A 20,205-nucleotide genomic window follows, 5' to 3' on the forward strand; every position below is an offset into this window, starting at 1 on the left:
TGACACAGGATGTTGTTTCCCGCGAAAATGACTTAACGCGGGAAAACGCATGCGCCCTGTAGAGTAACTGTTCGCGCCTTTTAGGTCATGTGATCAGTTTATTGACATAAGCCAAAGCCCTTTAAAGCAATCCGGCAATCTGATTGGCTCTTAACGCCTGGCCTTCACACACTGCAATCTTTGTGTACTATACCGGCTTGAGACCACAAAGAGAAAGAAAAACTGACAGGTCTCTGATTTTTTTCAGATTCTCGTCGTTTTTCGTCGACTAGCACAATGGCAGCGATGCAGTTTGAAAGTCGGATGTACCCAGATATGGGCTCCCGACCCAAAAGGCTGCGACACGACTCGCAAAGGGGAAATACAGAGGCTTTTAGCATGGGTCAGAAATCCTTAGAGCTTCAAGGTGTTATCCGGGTGCTGAAAAATTACAACGATTATGAAGGTGGAATAAACTGCAGTGTTTGTGGTGAGTTTGGATAATTTTACACTTATTTTACTTTCATATTGTCATATACGTGAAATTGGTTGTGGGTTAATTAGTCAAAGAACCGTAATTGCAATTTAGACGATGGCCATGTGTTTCGGACTTTAACTTGCTTTGTTTGTGCACTGATCAAATCAGATTATCTCGCAGACGGGATAAAATCAAACCACTTAACCCAGATCACACAGTGCTAGGGTAGTGAATCAATAATATAGGCCATATTTTCTGGCTTAAATTACATCATTAGGTATTTAATTAGAATATTTTTTCTGACTCTGTGGGAAAACCACGAGGTCGATGAATATTCATGAGCGTGTTCCATACAAAACATATGCTGCTATAAATAGGAAGTAGGTCATGGAAACATCTGCCGCTTGTATTCAATTTAAGTTGGAAGCCTTATGGTTATATTGTTCGGTGAAAATGGCAGTAGGCCCTACATTGAAGACCAGTAAGTAATAGACAATAACTCACGGAGAAACAATTTAAATCTTTTTCTATAAAATTGATTAGCGCTTAAAGCACCGAAATAGTGATGAGGCTTACCCAACTTACTTTGACATATCCAGGAATTGATTTAGAGATATAAAGTCATTAGGTTATATATTTAAAGATGCGTTCATAACCTCAGGGCCCCAAACTAGGAAAATGTCATGAAATAGTTCTGATCAGGACTACAAACCATGCCAAGACATTAAAACTTTTCAGTGTCATGTCCTTCTGTTTTTATTCCAGTGCGTAGCCATAAGCTCAAAATGGGGGGGGGGGGGGGGGGGGCAAAACCATTCAGAAATTTCTGTTGACAGCTCTTTTCCACATTGCTTTACTGATTAAAATCAGTCATATGTAAAAGATGTGCATTCATATTTTTATTTTCCAGGTAAGCTGTATAAGAGCAAGGTATGTTTTACCAAGCATTTATGGGAGCACACAGTCTACTGGGACCAGTTTGCTGGGGAGAAAAACCACGATCGCGTTCTCTCCATTCAAGCTGCACTCATTCTATATAGTGGTAACCATGGCTACACAGAAGAAGACGCCAACATGCTTTCATTTCTTCTTGTGACTTCTCCACATAACGAGAAAAAGCAGAAAGATTACAATGGCAACGAGGCAAAGCTCCACAACAGAAATGAGCGCAAGCAGTCATCGCCACTTAAACGAAAACGTCCTTCAAGTGAGACGGATGATGAAGACAGCCAGTGACTAGAGTGTGGTTAAAAAACAGTTGAAAATGTAAATATTGAAAAGCATTATTGTACATAACAAACTTGTAATATATGTGAATATGTACATAGTGCAAAAAAAACATAGAACAAGATATAAGAGAGACTTGGAATAGAATCCGGTGGAACATGAGCAAAGAGAATGTTTTTAGACATACATCACATGTCTGACTGTCATAGAGATAAAGTGGAACAAAATTGGATTTGTTTCTTCAGGTGGATTTTGCTTTGTGTGAAAAGAACATTTTGCGGTCTTCGAATTTGAACCACAAGAGGTGAAATCTTTGGTTGAAGTACGGCACTGTTATTACATCTGTTAGGACCTAATTGTTTTTGCACATTATTGTTTTTATGACAGACAAATGATTGATACAGAGCCAGGTGCATCATTTATTGCCAATACATTAATATGCCATATTGTTGAATTTTTGTCATAGTCATAGCTTCTATTTTTTGCGGATTTACTTTTCATTGGTTGAAAAAAGCTGTTATTCATGAAGAAAATTGCCATTGGTTTTGATGAAAAGGTGATTGGGCTGAAAATGTTAACTTAATGATATGTTGTATACCTGGGTGGATGGGGGGAGGTGATATACCTAGGATTTGAAGGAAATCGCTATACATCTGAAAAGTCTCTTGTAACATTTAATTGTTGGGTACATTGTTGAATTAAGTTTGCCAATAAACACTTAATGATGAGCTAGTCAAGAACTGTATCTTATATGTTTAAGTAAGTGCATGTGTATCCTATGTATAAAATTCTCTTTGGTGTGCACTCTTAAATGATTTATTTCATTTTTGTTTAATTTATTATTTCATTTTAGTGGATTTGATACTGTAACAACACTTGTGACAGTTCTTGGTGGACACATGGTTTGTTTGGTTTTAACTTCTTTTGAAATTATTTATCCCATACTTAACTATATTCTGTGTGGGGAAATTGTCTGACATGATGTAGACTGCATTGTAAAATTATACTTGATTTTTGCATCTGTTTTATGTTTAGAAACAAGGAATAGACTTGGTCCACTTCAGATTCATAACATTATTTGAGTGTCTTTTTCCAAATATATAATATAAGATTTCAATACAGGAGTAAAAAATAGGTATATTTCACACTTTGACATTTTTCCTGACAGAGGATAAACTGGAATGATTTTTCTATTTAAAGCAGTTTTTCATATACTATTTCTACAATTGCTAACCCACACTATATTAGTGTAGGAGTTCCAATAATTTGGTTTGCATTGCAAAGATAAAGACATGCAACGAGTATTTTTGTATCAGTTTATGTGTATGCTTAATAAAAAGCAAAATTACATTTAATTGACTGTATTTTGTTTGAGTTGATGAAATTTTGCAACCTTGTTTTAGCTTAGACTGAGTTGTAGCAGAGGGGACTTCACATGAGAATAAGCCTTTGAAATACCCCTACCTCTTATATGTTTTAAATTTTTTTTTTTTTTTTTTTTTTTTTTTTTTTTTTTTTGTAAAACTGGCACATATGTCTCTTAGTGTGTTTTGTGAACAGTAAATGTGAGCTCGTAATATTGTTAAGTGTAGTTGATGTGCCAGTGCAAATGGCTGGTCTTCTCTAACGCAATGTTGTTATTGTGTCCGTCACATTGGTATTGCTTGCTAAGATGATCTTCCCGTTGTGACAGGAATGTTAGTCCTGGGTATGGAAGTCCGGGGTCTCAAATGATTATTACAGGCTATAGGGTTGACCACTGAACGAATGCCACCTGTGCAAAGTAATGGGGACGGACACCGGTGTGGCAGGAATCGTAGTCCTTACAATGAAGTCCGGAGTTCCATATGATTAAGCCTACTAAAGGTTATGCCCCTATTTCACATCGACTACAAACAACACGAACCGGAAAAAATGAAAAATTTTAGGAATCGTGAGGAATGGTATAATTTTGCACATTTCTAGTAGAAATCTTGGCCCTGTCACACTGAGCTTCAGAGATAACATGACACTAAGTTATCTCTGAAGCTCAGGGTGGACCCTGTAGGATTCAGTTAAGAATTTGTTTAGATAGACTTTAGAATATTCGTGGGACTCCGTTTGAACAGCACGAATGTTGTCAAGAGACATGGAAGCTTTGCAAGAATTACTTAAGACAACATCACGAATATTTTTATTGAGTTAAGTGAAAGCTAAGTATTTGCCAAATGCTCCAACGATTGTGACACAATTATAAATGCAGTCATGACTGTTCTTGAAATTTCGAGGAATGTTCCCTTAAGAGATGAACAAAAAGCCCCTGCTTTACAGAATCGGAAAGGCTAAAAATGCACAAGGTTAACATATCTGAGAATGTACGACGGATTTGTTAAGAAGTGACCAAGATATTTTTTGCATTCGGGAGTTCAAGACCAAAATTTGAACAGCTTGAAACTTTTTTTACCGATTTCATGAACCCTCAAAGATTGCAAGAACTGACTGAGAAGAAATAAGAATCAGTTAAGAATTTAACACGATTAAGGTACGTACCCTGGGATTTATCAATTCCTGGCATTTCGTGGTATTCGTGGTCGGTGTGGAATAAGGGTATTAGGTTAGTATATGGGACGAATGTCAGCCGTACAAAGTAATGGGGAACGGACTACCGTTCCCAGCTGAGTACATTCCTGTGAATGGGGAAATATAAGGAAGCTTTACCGGATATCTATGTGATTAAGACGCGTGTACGCGCGTTAGACAATTTTTTTATGGGGGGGGGGGGAGGTACTTTTAAATTTACAGGGGTTTACGTGCCACTGTACCGCCCCTTCCCCATCCACGATTGGCCTTTTAAATAAAGTGTTGCTTTTTTAAATATTAAAGGTACTTAAGGTGTAAAATGCTATCAATCCGACCAATTAAGAAACAAAGCAAGAGCAAGTAAACGGATTTTATGTGTGTGTGTGTGTGTTTAAATAAGTTGACAGGTATTTAATTTGCTGTTGCTGGAGTGCACATATTTTAGATCCCTTCAATTTACATATATTAGAAAATCTTATGTCTATGGATTTCAAATTAAAGTCAGATAAAAGATATGCTCTGACATTTTAATTCTTTGTAGCCATGACTTGTGGCAGAAACACATTTTTAAAAATAAACACATCTAGGCTTGATTTTACGTTCTGGCTGAACCGCAGTTCACTTTTCTTCCCCAAACAGAACTTTTTGCTTCAATAACGTCTATCAGATTTCTACTTAGTAATGTCTGAACAAGGTCGTAATTTTCGAAAAAAAAGTTTACACGCCTTAGGGAGAAAATTACAGGTTTTTGAAGGTTAAACGATTTATACCTACATATCCATCTACAAAAACACGTCAATTAAGTGCCGTAACGACCTGGCAGGAACGCGAAAAGAAACATTGCACACACGATTGTGAGCACGTTCGCCACAGTCACGCGTGAAATATTTTCATAATATTACGCAATCGGTAGCTTCTTAAGATTCAAAACGAATGGTAAGTTTTGACAATTAAGCAGCAGTACCTATATATATGTGTTTACACTACGGGAAATTGGGTGTTGCAACAAAAAATCTAGACAAGTGCAAGCAGCTGCAAAGAACGTCAACGCCAGTCCACGATTAAGATGTTGCCTTCAAAAACCTTAACTTTGTTAACGGGGCTATGCTTTCTTGGCGTTGCGTACGGGTGCTATCTTTTCAGCGACGGATGTAGAAATTACCGTTGCTGTGTGGGAGACACGTACCCTACCCTTATCCCGCCAGGAATATGCTGTGAGAGATGCACGTGGAATCAGAGAACGTATTACCCAGGACAGTGGTTCTACCCAGCTGGCGAGCCTAATCGACTTTGTGTCTGCATGAGATGCGGAAGAGTGTACTGTTCACCGTCAACGCGCCATCGATGCAGCCCGTTACGATATTTCCGGAACAGGTTGTGGTTCACGGGTTCATCAGTCGGTCCACTGTGTCGCTGTCGATCTGACAATACTGTTGTTTGTGGCCGTGCTGCATGCTCCTGGCCTTAAAGGTATGGTTTCTTGAGCAGAATTTGAGTTAGTTTTATCTGTAGAGCAGACACACCTACATCAAGTCTAGCAATTAGAGTTTAAAAGAAATGGCCTTTTTAATTTATTGCAATTGGTAATAAAATATATAAAAAGGACCCTTGGGAGTTCTACAAGTGACGAAAGACCTTGAGGGGAAGCCTCTGATAAGTATTGTCAAACGGTAATACTTAAATAATTTTTATTTCATATTTGTAATTTAGACTTGCGCCAGCAGAAAATCGACGGCAGACACCAGACATGATCGTATGGTGAAACTAAGGAATCCTTATTCTAGACCATGCTAACTTGACCATGCTGTTAATGACGAACTTCCCCTTAACTTGGAAATTAGAAGTGAATAGTATAGGTATACTGGAACTAGGTTATAATATGATGAAATATATGACTGTCTTCACACAAAGTGATTTGACTGAATGATAACCTGGGTAAATGTTGATAGAATAACCTCCTGTTTTTAATATAAAATTTTATGTAAATTTGAAGTTTACAACTTCCTCACGGCCAATAAAAGCATGGATTAAATAATATAGTTTTTCTTTCATTTGATATGACGTTGATGTATCTTATAAAATACTATTAAACTGTGGCCAATCAAAGAAGAGCGGTCAGGCTAACATTTCTTGGTCGTATAATTTGTTGTTAAATTTGTTAACTTCTCTGACAATTATGCCCTTACCAGGCCCTTTGTAAGCTCAGTGACTACAAAAGATTTAAAGTTTACACTATTGCCAATGATCCAGAATTTTTAAGGGGAGGGGTAGAGGGTGAGGGGAGCACAAGAGCACCAGGGGAGCAAGGATTGGGGTTTTACATAATTCATTGCTTGTTTTATATCGATACGGCGATAAGGATGTACATGTAGAATGCAATCAATCCGACCAATCAAGAGGCAAAGCTGGAAGAAATACATAGGAAATGCATTCAGGGGCATTTTATTTGCTGTTTATGGAGAACACATATTTCACATCTCTTCACAATTGACGTAATATGTCTTAAAAACCAAGATTAATGTTGTTTGTTAAAACCTGATGTTTATGGATTGCAATTAGCAAGTCAAACAAAAATATAAATACTTTGTAGCCGTGACTTGGAACAGGATCGTCTTTCTGAACGACAAACACACCTTAGTTAGACTTTTTTCTTTGGAAGAACAGAACGCAAAAAGGTCGTTTGTACAATTTGTCTTAAATTGGGGGGAAATATTTGGTTCTGGCGCTATCGGCAGTTCTTTGGTGTAAAGCCCTACTGACCATCATGCTATCGAAAAATTTAAAATTTGAATAACATATTTTGCTTCATATTTAATGTAAATTCTGATTCATTCAGTTGTGATGTTTACAGGTAAAATTATGAACTCTAATACTGGACACTGACTTAGAGATTCCGGCGTATTGTCCTCATCCCAAGGACATCTTCAAGGAACTGTCACTACAGGTGACATTGCTGGTGTTATTGCAGTTATTACGTGACAGTCGGCACGGAATCAAAAGGACTTTTTCAAGTTTATCAACGAGCTTGATAGTAATATCCCTTTCACACAGGAGGAGTGCCAAGAATGACACTTTACCTTTTCTAGACTTGTCTTGTTACCCTTTTTGAGAGACGCGAGTTCGAGACCAAAGTATACCGTATGAGTACACACACACAGTCCAGTACCTCCATTATACCTCCAATCACCCCCTCATTCAGGGATCATTACCAGACCCTATCGTACTAACTGTAAATCGACCTATCTTCAAGGGGATTCTCGCTAAATTGCAATCAAACTTAAGCGGCTTATATGTCTGTCACGCCTACTGAAGCTGCTAGGGGGGAATTAATTATCGTTTAGCAACATCAGTAGGTGTGCCAGACAATTTAGCGAGAACCCCTCGTAGAGGCATCGATCCTGTTAGATCGATTTAGGTATGGAAACCCAGTCTCAGTGCGGATATCCTGATTGGTCTTTCATTAAAGCCAGAGCCACACCCCCAATTTAAAAAAAAGACACCAATAAAAAACACCAAAGCAGAGGGAAAGATGGTGCACATTGGGGTACCGTACACTCTACCAGGGCGACAGATTGATTTTTCAATTGAGTTATATTTTACACATTTAAGAAATCAGGTCACTCCTTTGACTTGAAGGATGTGATAGTGTTGGACAAGGAAGAGGACTGGTTCCGGAGAGGTGTCAAGGAGGCCATACACGAAAGGATTGTAAAGCCTAGATTAAACCGGAGCGGGGATCTGCGTTTCCAGCTACATTATTTGTGGGACCGAGCCCTGGCGGCGATTCCGTGCCGACTGTCACGTGTTAACTGCAATACCACCACCAGTGCAGTGCCACCTGTAATGAAAGTTCCCTGAAGATGTCCTTGGAATGAGGATGTAACGTCGGAATTTCTACGTCAGTGTCCAGCATTAGAGTTTATAATATTTTGCATCATTAAGTAACGCTTAAATGTCACATTCATCTATACGTACAAATTATTACGAAAATAGGGTAGTAAATGTTCACGCCTTTCGGATTAAGTGTGCAGATTTTTAGAATGCAAAAATGTAAACAATATCTACAGTTTAGTGCATTAAGACCTTGAATGACAGTCAAGTTACAACAATAAAAGCACGCTCACCACAGTCGCGAGTTCAAAATATTTGCACATACCACCGGCATCTTAACACCCAAGGTGATTGGCTAGTTTTGCCGTCGGAGATTATATATATACTAGGGATGTCACGTTGTAGCAACACATAATCTAGAGACGCTGCAAGTTACTAGAAAGTCTGCCATTATCATGTTGAGTTCAAAAACCTTCATTTTGTTCATTGAACTGTGTTTTCTTGCTGTAACCTACGGCTGCTTTACCTTCAACGACGGGTGTAGAGATTACCACTGCTGTCAGGGAGACACGTACCCTACACTTTTCGAGGGAAAGTGTTGCGAGAAATGTACATGGAATCAGAACACGTATTCTCCAGGACAGTGGTTCTACCCGGCTGGCGAGCCTAATCGACTTTGTATCTGCGTGACATGCGGAAGAGTGTACTGTTCGCCGTCACGGTACCATCTTTGCAGTTCGTCACGATATTCCAAGAACAAGTTGTGGTTCACGGGTTCATCAGTCGGTCCACTGTGTCGCTGTCGTTCTGACAATACTGTTGCTTGTGGTGCTGCTGCATGTTCCTGGCTCTCCATGTAATGTTTCCTTGAACATGTTTTGATTTTTTTATTTAACAAGCATTTAAAACTACATTAAGTCTGCCATATTAAGAATACAAAAGTATAAGTGTCCTTAAATTTGTCGACATAAAAAAATGTTTCTTATAAGTTTTGCCGGCATTTTTTAAACAAAAATTGTTAATTATTTTGTATGTTTTATTTGACATATAGACGTGAGCCAATAGAAGACGGACGGCAGGCCGCACAGTCCTCCAATGTTGCACCGCAGGAGTCATAGGGAGAAACTGAAGAAATGGACACGGATGAATCTGTGTTCTGGCACTGTGCTAACTTTACCACTTTTTAAAATTATTTAGAGGGCAATAGTATGAATACACTGGACTTATGATATAATATATTGAACTATGCATTTCTGTTAATACACCATGTATTTTGACTGATTCCTTTGACTGGTGTTGATAGAATAATCTGCTTTTTTTCAATTTTCATGTTCAAAGCTATCATTAGAATACTTTAAATGTTAAGAGATAAAACTTACAACTTACTCACGGCCAATAAATGTGTGGATTGAGCAATCAAGTTTTATGACCATCGTTTTTTCCAAACACGATGTTACGTTAATGTATTCTATAAAAAATAAAACTGCGCTCAGTCAAATAATATAACTAAGGTCACGTGTTGTCAAAGCCTCTGTTGCAACACTTCGAGAACGTATTTTCGCTAATTACCTCCGCCAAGGAGGTTATGTTTTCATCCCTGTTTGTCTGTTTGTTTGTCTGTCTGACTGTCATCAACATAACTCAAAAAGATATGGACCGATTTTGATGAAATTTTCAGGAACTGTCAGAAATGGGCCAAGGAAGAGATGATTAGTTTTTGGTGGTTATCCGGATCAATAATCAATCAATAATCAATAATAATCAAAAATTGCTGCCTTGGCGGAGGTCTGCGCTCTCGGAGTGCTTTTCTAGTTTTCTTTAAATTTACGACAATAGCACTGGAAGTCAGACCTCGTTTGTTTCGTTTCGCTGGTGACACTTCAAAATCCACTCATTTAATAATTTTTTTGTTTTTGTTTTGGAGGGGAAAGGGGTACTTCCAAGGAAACGGCAATACATGCCCTTTGTGCATACCTCCGATCCCTACCGCGTTTTGACTTTTAAATCAACCACTGCTTGTTAAATATTAATACAGCGATAAAAGTCGTAGAATGCAATGACTCCAACCAATCGAGACATCAAGCAGGAGGAAATAAATAGAAAATGTATTCCTTGTGTGTTTAAGAGAGGAAATTAGTATTTAATGTGTTGCTGATAGAGTGCACATGGTTCACTTCACTTTACAGGTGACATTACATCTATTGGAAAACAAAAGTTAACGTTCAACCTGTCAGAACCTTATGTTTATGGATTGCAAATTTACAAGTCAAGCGGATATTTTACACCCTGAGCTTCAGAGATAACTTGACACTAACCTCTTCACAATAGCCTATATCTTCATCGTGTCAAGTTACTCAGAGATAACTTGACACTAACCTCTTCACAATAGCCTATATCTTCATCGTGTCAAGTTACCTCTGACCACATTCGATTGCCCCCGCCGCCCGCCAATCAAATTTAAAGCCCGCACTCAATGACTCATTGAACGATCTAGCCAATGAACGCGAACGAGTCAAAGCGCGCTTTGTTCAAATCCGGACCAATCAGAGATAAGGCTCAATATCAGGGACTTGCCGTAACCAGCACGCAAAATACATCATCCCTCAGTAGATAATGATGCAGGGCCTCAAATTGCTCTGGTTTCGATTCCGATATATTCATATTTTGCAAAGAATCAAGAGATAACTTAACTCATTATTTTACGTAGACACTCGTAGAAGACGCCATGCTTTCTTTGTGTACGGTTATGCACTCGGCACTACTCGGATGTCTCCGCACTTGACAATAACTTTGTTGTTAGTATGGAGCTTGTGGAATCAGCCGAGGATTACCGATTGACGGTCAACCAATCAGCGTTTTCACCAAACTTTGGTGAAAAATTTTGAAACTTGGATTCGATTGGCTTATATAAACTAGGTCAAACTATTTTCGTCAGAGGTAACTTGACACGATGAAGATAGGCTATTGTGAAGAGGTTAGTGTCAAGTTATCTCTGAAGCTCAGGGTGATATTTTAGGAACCTCAAATTCTTTGTAGCCTTGACTTGGCGCAGTCCTGAACGTCTTTGTAAATGATAAACACAACTTGAAGACTTACTGTGTGTACAGAGGAAACCACAGTTCCATTTTTTCCCACCGAATGGGAGCAAATTACGCAGAAAAACCTTTTGTACAGTTTTGATATCAAGGGTAAGAAAGAAGAAATGTTTCAGGGGCGATCGATAAATTTTAGTAATAACTTGCCAGCATGAACAATGAACTGTAATTGTTGCAAATTAATAATCTGAAGAGAAATCGACTTTTTGCTCTATTAAGTAACGCCAAACTGTTACATCCATTGATTTATTCATAGTCATATCAGAACGGGGTTGGTATTTTCGAAATTGATCTACAGGCATTTGGGCTTTAATATGCAGGTTTTTAGAAAAAATTAAAATCTACACAAAAAATCCTTAAAATTAGCGTCTTTGCATAGCGACCTTGAACGAAAGACAAAAGAAAAATTACGGCATTGAGAGCACGCCCACAAAAGTCAAGCATAAATATGGTTTTATACGTCACCGGTAACTTCTTTTAAATTCAAGACGATTGGTTAGTTTTTAAAAAGTTAAATGAAACTTGTGCAGCTGGAATTTTAAGTATATATACCAGCGGAAAAGGGATATTGCTGCAAATGATACAGAATACAGTGCAAGTTTGCGAGTTACTGGAAAGTAAATTCCCGTCAGTTTGTTTATGATGTCGCCCTCAAAAACATTCGTTTTGTTCACTGAATTATGTTTCCTTGCTGCAGCGCATGGTTGCTACATTTTCAACGACGGGTGTAATGATTTTAGTTGTTGTCAAAGAGACACGAATCCTTCCCTCGTCAACCGAGGAATATGTTGCGAGAAATGCACATGGAATCAGAACACGTATTCCGAAGGACAGTGGTTCTACCCGGCTGGTGAGCCTAATCGACTTTGTATCTGCACGTCATGCGGAAGAGTGTACTGTTCGCCGTCACAGTACCATCTTTGCAGCTCGTCACGATATTACATGAACAAGTTGTGGTTCACGGATTCATCAGTTGGTCCACTGTGTCGCTGTCGATCTGACAATACTGTTGCTTGTGGTGCTGCTGCATGTTAATGGTTATCCAAGTAATGTTTCCTTGAACATGTTATGATTTTTTTAATCTAACAAGCATTTAAAACTACATTAAGTCTGCCATATTGAGAATACAAAGTATGAGAGTTAGTATGAGAATTGTCTCTTAAAAGTTTTGCCGATTTTTTTTTTAATGAAATGTTAATTATTTTGTATGCTTTATTTGAAATCTAGACGTGAGCCAATAGAAAATGGACGGCAGGTCGCACAGTCCATCAGTGCTGCACCGTAGGCGTCATAGGGAGAAACTGAAGAAATGGACACGGATGAATCTGTGTTCTGGCACTGTCTTAACTTGAACATATTTTTTAATTATTTAGAGGACAATAGTATGAACACACTGGACCTATGATATAATATATTGGAGTATGCATTGCTGTAAATACATCAATTTTATGACCATCGTTTTTTCCCAACACGATGAACATTTACGTTAATGTATTCTATAAAAAATAAAATGACTAAGCAAATAATATGACTAAGCTTTCTTGGTCACAACGTGTTGTCAAAACCTCTGTTGCAACACTTTGAGAACGTATTTTTTCTTAATTTTTTAAATTTTACGACAATACTAATGCCACTGGAAGGGAGACCCCGTTTAGTTGTGTTTCGTTTCACTGGTGACACTTTTCAAAATCCACTCATTTAATAATTTTTCTGTTTTTGTTTTGGAGGGGAAAGGGGTACTTCCAAGGAAACATGGCGATACATGCCCTCTGTGCATACCTCCGATCCCTACCGCGTTTTGACTTTTCAATCAACCATTGCTTGTTAAATATTAATACAGCGATAAAAGTCGTAGAATGCAATGACTCCAACCAATCCAGACATCAAGCAGGAGGAAATAAATAGAAAATGTATTCCTTGTGTCTTTAAGAGAGGAAATTAGTATTAATGTGATGTTGATAGAGTGCATATGGTTCACTTCACTTTACAGGTGACATTACATCTATTGGAAAACAAAAGTAAACGTTCAACCTGTCAGAACCTTATGTTTATGGATTGCAAATTTACAAGTCAAGCAGACATTTTTGGAACCTCAAATTCTTTGTAGCCTTGACTTGGAGCAGGAACGTCTTTTTGAATATAAACACAACTTGAAGACTAACTGTGTGTACAGAGGAAACCACAGCTCCCTTTTTTTCTCATCCAAGGGGAACAAAATACGCAGAATGACCATTTGTGCAGTTTTGAAATCAAGGGTAAGAAAGAAGAAATAATCCAGGCGCGATCGGCAAATTTTAGTAATAACTTGCAAGCATGAACAATGAACTATAATTGTTGCAAATTAAAAACTTGAAGGGAAATCGACTTTTTACGTCAAACTGTTACATCCACTACTTTATTCATAGTCATATCAGAACAGGGATCGCATTTTCGAAAATTGATCTACAGGCATTTGGGATTTAACATGCAGGTATTTAAGAAAAAAAACCCTTAAAATTAGCGTCTTCGCATAACGGCCTTGAACGCACGACAAAAGCAAAATTACGCCGTTGGGAATACGCCCACAAAAGTCAAGCATGAATATACTTTCATACGTCACCGGATTTAGATTCAAGACGATTGGTTAGTTTTTTAAAAAGTGAAATAAAACTTGCGCGGCTGGAAAATTTACGTATATGTACCAGCGGAAAGGGATATTGCAGCAAATGATATAGAACAGAGTGCAAGTTACTGGAAAGTAAATTCCCGTCAGCCTGTGTCTATGATGTGGCCTTCAAAAACATTCGTCTTGTTCGTTGTACTATGTCTCCTTGCTGCAGCACATGGTTGCTACATTTTCAACGACGGGTGTAATGATTTTAGTTGCTGTGAAGGAGACACGTACCCTACCCTCGCCAGCCTAGGAGAATGTTGCATCAAATGCACATGGAATCAAAACACTTATTCTTTTGGGCAGTGGTTCTATCCGGCTGGCGAGCCTAATCGTCTTTGTATCTGTACGACATGCGGAAGAGTGTACTGTTCGCCGTCACGGTACCACCTATGCAGCTCGTCACGATATTACATGAACAGGTTGTGGTTCACGGGTTCATCGGTCGGTCCACTATGTCGCTGTCGATCTGACAATACTGTTGCTTGTGGTGTTGCTGCATGCTACAGGCCTTAAAGGTAATGTTAATTTGTTATATCGAGCAGCCTTTTATATTATCTATAAAGCATTTTCACTTACTCAATCTACAACTTCGATTTAGAATAGAAAACTATGAGCGCCGTCAAGCTTGTAGCAATTCAAAATGAAAGCAAATACAACCATGTCTTTGATAATTTTTGTCAAACAGTAATGTTGAATTTTTTTCTGTTTTACGGTAGTGTTAATTGTTTTGTATTTCTCATTTGACATATAGACTTGAGCCAAGTGAAGATGGACGACAGGGTGAACAGTCGCCAAATCCTGCAACGGGGGCATCATAGAAAGAAACTAAAGAATCCGTATTATGGCAGCATGCTAGATTGACCATGTTGTTAATTTTTTTCTATACGTTGATGAAAATTAAATGGTAATAATATGAATAAACTGGACCTATGTTATAATATATTGAACTATGAATCCGGGGAAGGTGTTGGTAGAATAATCTGCTGTTTTTCATTTTAATGTTCAAATATTTCATAAGAATACTGTAAATGTTATGAGACGAATTTTAATGTGAAAACAACTAACCTGTGGCCAATAAATGTATAAATTGAGCAATTAAGTTTTTTGGCCATTTTTTCCCAACACGATGGTCGCACAGTCCTCCAATGTTGCACCACAGGAGTCATAGGGAGAAATTGACGAAACGGACACGGGAGAATCTGTGTTCTTGCACTGTCTTAACTTGACCATATTTTAAAATTAATCAGAGGGCAACAGTATGAATACACTGGACATAATATATTGACGTGAATTGCTGTGAATACCTCATGTATTTTGACTGAATTGTATCCAAGAAAGGTGTTGGTAGAATAGTCTGCCGGTTTTTTTTTTTTTTTTTTTTTTTTTTTTTTTTTTTTTTTGTAATGTTCAAATGTATCATGAGATTACTTTAAATGTTATGAGATGAAATTTACAACTTACTCTTACCAATAAATGTTGGATTGAGCAATCAAGTTTTATGATCATCGTTTTTTATTAAACACGTAACATTGGCATAATCTATTAGTATAAAATACATTGTACTATATAACTGCGTCCATTCAAATAATATGACTAAGCTTTCTTGATCACATTACGTGTTGTCAAAGCCTCTGTTACAACACTTTGAGTACGTTTTTTATTTATTTATTTATTTATTTATTTTTTGCTTATCTAATTTGTTTTCCGACAATACTAATGCCACTGGAAGGGAGACCCCGTTTAGTGCTGTTTAGCTCCGCTGTTGACACTTTACTTCGTCCACTGATTTAATATTTTTTTGTTTTTGCTCTGGAGGGGAAGGGGTACTTCCAAGGAAACAGGGCGATACGTGCCCTCTGTGCATCCCTCCGACCCCTTCCGCGATTTGGCTTTAAAATGAATCATGCTTGTAAAGGATATTGAAACCCTTTATTATCATTCAAGTACCGAAAATGATTTTTTTCCTGCATCTAATCATATAATAATGCATCTATCTTTGTACTGATTCAAAACAATGAAAAAGCCCTCGAAAATATAAAATGCCAGAATTTACATTTTTTGTTGCAATGTATAAGCATAGGCAACTCAAAGCTTGAATCTTCAATTTTTAAATTGTTAAAACACCCTTCTATTTTGAGGGAGATAGCAATCGGTATGGGGCGTAACTTCATCCCTGAACAAGATTTTATCATGAAAATTGTCCAGGAGAGTATAGAATTGTACAATCCCGTGCCGTCATATTAGTTTAAATGTTATTGTTGCGGAGTTATAAGCCCCTAATTACAGATTTTTATTAAACAAAAGTATTGTTTTGAATTATCAACGATAAAATCTTAACTAAGACTTTTAAGGAAGTCGCTGGCAGGATTTTGGAGTATTAAATAGTGTCATTTAACAATAATCATGCCGTGGGTGCTCAGATAAGAGAAATTTGAGAAACCGATTTTCAGTTCTTACCCCCAAATCGCAATAATGACGTCACCCATAAGATGGCATATGTATAAATGTTTATTAATTTAGTTACTGAGCACTGAAGATTTATTTATTGCCCCAAAATGTATGTAGCGCAGTAAATAAGGAGTTTTGGGCGAAGGGTGACTATACTTAAATATTAATACAGCGAAAAAGACGTAGAACGCAATGACTCCAACCAATCGAGACATCAAGCAGGAGGAAATAAATAGAAAATGTATTCCTTGTGTTTTTAAGAGAGGAAATTAGTATTTAATGTGCTGTTGATAGAGTGCACATGGTTCTCTTCACTTTACAGGTGACATAACATCTATTGGAAAACAAAAGTAAACGCTAAACCTGTCAGAACCTAATGTTTATGGATTGCAAATTTACAAGTCAAGCAGACATTTTTGGAACCTCAGATTCTTTGTAGCCTTGACTTGACGCAGAAACGCCTTTGCGAATGATAAACACAACTTGAAGACTTACTATGTGTACAGAGGAAACCACAGTTCCCAATTTTCTAATCCAAGGGGAACAAATTGTGCAAAATGACCTTTTGTTCAGTTTTGATATCAAGGGTAGAAAAGAAGAAATATTTTAGGCGCGATCGGCAAATTTTAGTAATAACTTGCCAGCATGAACAATAAACTATAATTGTTGCAAATTAAAAACTTGAAGAAAAATCGACTTTTTACGTCTAACTGTTACATCCATTACTTTATTCATAGTCATATCAGAACAGGAATCGCATTTTTCGAAAATTGACCTGCAGGCAGCCTTGAACGCACGACAAAAGAACGCATATGCCCACAAAAGTCAAGCATAAATATACTTTCATACGTCACCGGATTTAGATTCAAGACGATTGGTTAGTTTTTTAAAAAGTGAAATAAAACTTGCGCAGTTGAAATTTTACGTATATATACTAGCGGAAAGGGATATTGCAGCAAATAATACAGAACTCGGTGCAAGTTACTGGAAAGTAAATCCCCGTCAGTTTATGATTATGATGTGGCCTTCAAAAACATTCGTCTTGTTCATTGAACTATGTTTCCTTAGTGCAGCGCACGGTTGCTACATTTTCAACGACGGGTGTAATGATTTTCGTTGTTGTCAAGGAGACACGAACCCTACCCTCGTCAACCCAGAAGTATGTTGCGAGAAATGCACTTGGAATGAGAACACGTATTCCGAAGGACAGTGGTTCTACCCGGCTGGTGAACCTAATCGTCTTTGTATCTGTACGTCATGCGGAAGAGTATACTGTTCGCCGTCACAGTACCACCTATGCAGTTCGTCACGATCTTTGTGGTTCACGGGTTCATCGGTCGGTCCACTGTGTCGCTCTCGATCTGACTATACTGTTGCTTGTGGTGTTGCTGCATGCTACAGGCCTTAAAGGTAGTGTTTCCCTGAGAAGACTTTGAAACATTTTTTATGTTATCTATAAAGCATTTTCACTTACTGTACATCTACAACATTGATTTAGAATAGAAAAGTATGAGCGCCGTCAAGCTTGTAGCAATTCAAAATGAAAACAAAAACAACTATGCCTTTGATAATTTTTATCAAACAGTAACGTTGTATTTTTTCTGTTTCACAGTAGTGTTAATTGTTTTGTATTTCTCATTTGACATATAGACTTGAGCCAAGTGAAAATGGACGACAGGGTGAACAGTCGCCAAATCCTGCAACGGGGGCACCATAGGAAGAAACTGAAGAAACCGTATTATGGCAGCAAGCTAGATTGACCATGTTGTTAATTTTTTCTATACGTTGATGAAAATTAAAGGGTAATAATATTAATAAACTGGACCTATGTTATAATATATTGAACTATGAATCCGGGGAAGGTGTTGGTAGAATAATCTGCTGTTTTTCATTTTAATGTCCAAATATTTCAAAAGAATATTGTAAATGTTACGAGATGAATTAACAACTAAACCGTGGCCAATAAATGTATGAATTGAGCAATGACGTTTTGTGACCATCTTTTTCCCAAACACGATGTAACGTTGAAGTATTTTATAACATACTATAAAACAAACGAATACAGCTTTCTTGGTCATCTATAATAACCCCTTGTTTAATATTTCTGCAATATCTACGGCACAGGGATGGAATATCGATCAGCTTTGTTTCGTTTATTTGGTGATACCTTTATTCAACTCCTTACTTTATTTTTTTTATTTTTTTTTATTTATTTTTTTTTTTTTTTGAGGGGGAAGAGGTACTTTCAGAGATACAAGGCATTACTTGTCCGTTGTGCCCCCCCCCCCCCCCCCCGCAAAAAAAATAAAAAAAGCACGCGATTCGGCTTTTTCTTGTTATATATTAAAACAGAAAAAAAACGTAAATTGCAATGACAAATCGAGACACCTAGTAAGAGGAAATAAATAGAAAATGTATTCCTTGTCTCTGTAAAAAGGTGAACCGGTATTTAATTTACTGTTTATGGAGTGCACATATTTCACTTGCATTCTCAAGTGACATTACATGTATTGGAAAACGGAGGTAAGTGTTATGCCTGTCAGACCTCTATGTTTATGGATTGCAAATTAGCAAGTCAAACAAAAGAGGTGTTTGAAAATTGAAATTCTTTGTAGCCGTGACTTGAAGCAGGGACGTTTCTGAATAATGAACACAACTAAGTTTGACTAGTTGGTTGCTTACTGTTAAAACCGCATCATATTTTCCATGCTAAAAATTACAAAATTCGTTATATCATTTAAAGAACAATTAATGCTTCGTTTTATGAAGCGAACGGCTACGTCCATTGTTTATACATAGCTCAGACAGAAAATACACGTTTTTAGGAAAAAAAACAAAATTGAGCGTCTTTGCAGAATGGCCTTGAACGAGCTTCAAAGGACACCCAGTGCATTATATCATTTAGTGCATGCTCACCACAGACACGAGTAAATAAAAAAAAAAAAAAAATGTCACCCGTTACTTCTTCGGGCTCAGGACGACTGGTTAGTGTTGAAAATGCAAGCTGCACAACCACAGTAAATGTTTTTATATTAACGGAGACAATAATCTAGACGTTGGAAAGTACTTCTACGCCAGTCCTTGATTATGATGTTTTCATCAAAAATCTTCAGCTTGTTCACTGAAACTTTTTTTTTATTTACACTGCTGCTTCATTTTCGACGGATGATGTTGTCAGGGAGACACGGACCCTACCCTTGTCAACCTAGGAATATGCTGCGACAAATGTACATGGAATTAGAACACATATTTCCGTGGCAAGTTTTTTTACCCGACTGGTGAACCTAATCGTCTCTATATCTGTACGACATTCGGAAGAGTGTAGGCTACTGTTCGCCGTCACAGTGCTATACCATCTTTGCAGTGCATCCCTGTATTTCGAGAACAAGTTGTGGTTTACATAATAGTGAAGACCGGGAATTGCAAGAAATAACATAACCACAGTGCAAGTTACTTTACGCCAGTCCACTATTATTATTATTATTATTATTATTATTATATATAGCACTGAAATCGCATGGGCAGTTAAATGATGTTGCACTCAACCTTCATCTACTTTTTCACCCCTATCCCCTTAAAGGTTGGTGTAAATGTAATTATATTCATTTTGCTGTCATTTGGACACGACTATGTTTTTAAAAGCACCATCATCATAAATGAAAAGAAATTGCAGTTCTTCTTCTAGAACTTACAGGTTAATAATAATAACACCAATTGATTTAAAACGCTGCATAGCCTATGGTCATATTTGGTAGAATTGCACAGTGCTATCTGCCAAAAGCGAACAACATTTTTCTGAACATGAAAATCATAAGAAGGGACATTATTTCAACAGAGGATTGTGATCAGTTTCCGTAGTTTTGCTCAGATGTGTTCCCTGCTATATAAAGCCACGATAGGGGCCTACAATGGTTTCTTCTCTAACACAATGATTC

General features: G+C 37.5%; 2 protein-coding genes and 3 long non-coding RNA genes across 6 annotated transcripts; all 5 read left to right on the forward strand.

Annotated features, from left to right (window-relative positions):
• Positions 1-147: 147 nt before the first annotated feature.
• Positions 148-3,044, forward strand: LOC106181637 (uncharacterized). 2 transcript variants are annotated; one of them, XM_013566087.2, is made up of 2 exons: positions 148-469; positions 1,368-3,044. In XM_013566087.2, the coding sequence occupies exons 1-2, from the start codon at positions 277-279 to the stop codon at positions 1,691-1,693; spliced, it is 519 nt and encodes a 172-aa protein (XP_013421541.1). In that variant the 5' UTR covers positions 148-276; the 3' UTR covers positions 1,694-3,044. The 2 variants fall into 2 exon arrangements, with proteins under 2 accessions (XP_013421541.1, XP_013421542.2); XM_013566088.2 differs by lacking the exon at positions 148-469 and adding an exon at positions 512-938.
• A 148-nt stretch (positions 3,045-3,192) lies between these two features.
• On the forward strand, positions 3,193-6,278 carry LOC106181655 (uncharacterized). Its single transcript, XR_001240234.2, has 2 exons — positions 3,193-5,713; positions 5,954-6,278. It is a non-coding gene; the product is annotated as an uncharacterized LOC106181655 (long non-coding RNA).
• A 2,183-nt stretch (positions 6,279-8,461) lies between these two features.
• Positions 8,462-9,490, forward strand: LOC147763715 (uncharacterized). The gene is made up of 2 exons (XM_087006884.1): positions 8,462-8,930; positions 9,126-9,490. The coding sequence occupies exons 1-2, from the start codon at positions 8,530-8,532 to the stop codon at positions 9,190-9,192; spliced, it is 468 nt and encodes a 155-aa protein (XP_086863010.1). The 5' UTR covers positions 8,462-8,529; the 3' UTR covers positions 9,193-9,490.
• Positions 9,491-11,995: 2,505 nt separating this feature from the next.
• On the forward strand, positions 11,996-12,750 carry LOC147763716 (uncharacterized). The gene is made up of 2 exons (XR_015333276.1): positions 11,996-12,215; positions 12,397-12,750. It is a non-coding gene; the product is annotated as an uncharacterized LOC147763716 (long non-coding RNA).
• A 1,171-nt stretch (positions 12,751-13,921) lies between these two features.
• LOC106181639 (uncharacterized) lies at positions 13,922-14,917 on the forward strand. The gene is made up of 2 exons (XR_001240232.2): positions 13,922-14,337; positions 14,574-14,917. It is a non-coding gene; the product is annotated as an uncharacterized LOC106181639 (long non-coding RNA).
• The last annotated feature ends 5,288 nt before the right edge of the window (positions 14,918-20,205 follow it).

Source organism: Lingula anatina, chromosome 2, assembly GCF_051362555.1.
Source record: "Lingula anatina isolate TDL-2025a chromosome 2, LinAna3.0, whole genome shotgun sequence".
NCBI lineage: Eukaryota > Metazoa > Brachiopoda > Lingulata > Lingulida > Lingulidae > Lingula > Lingula anatina.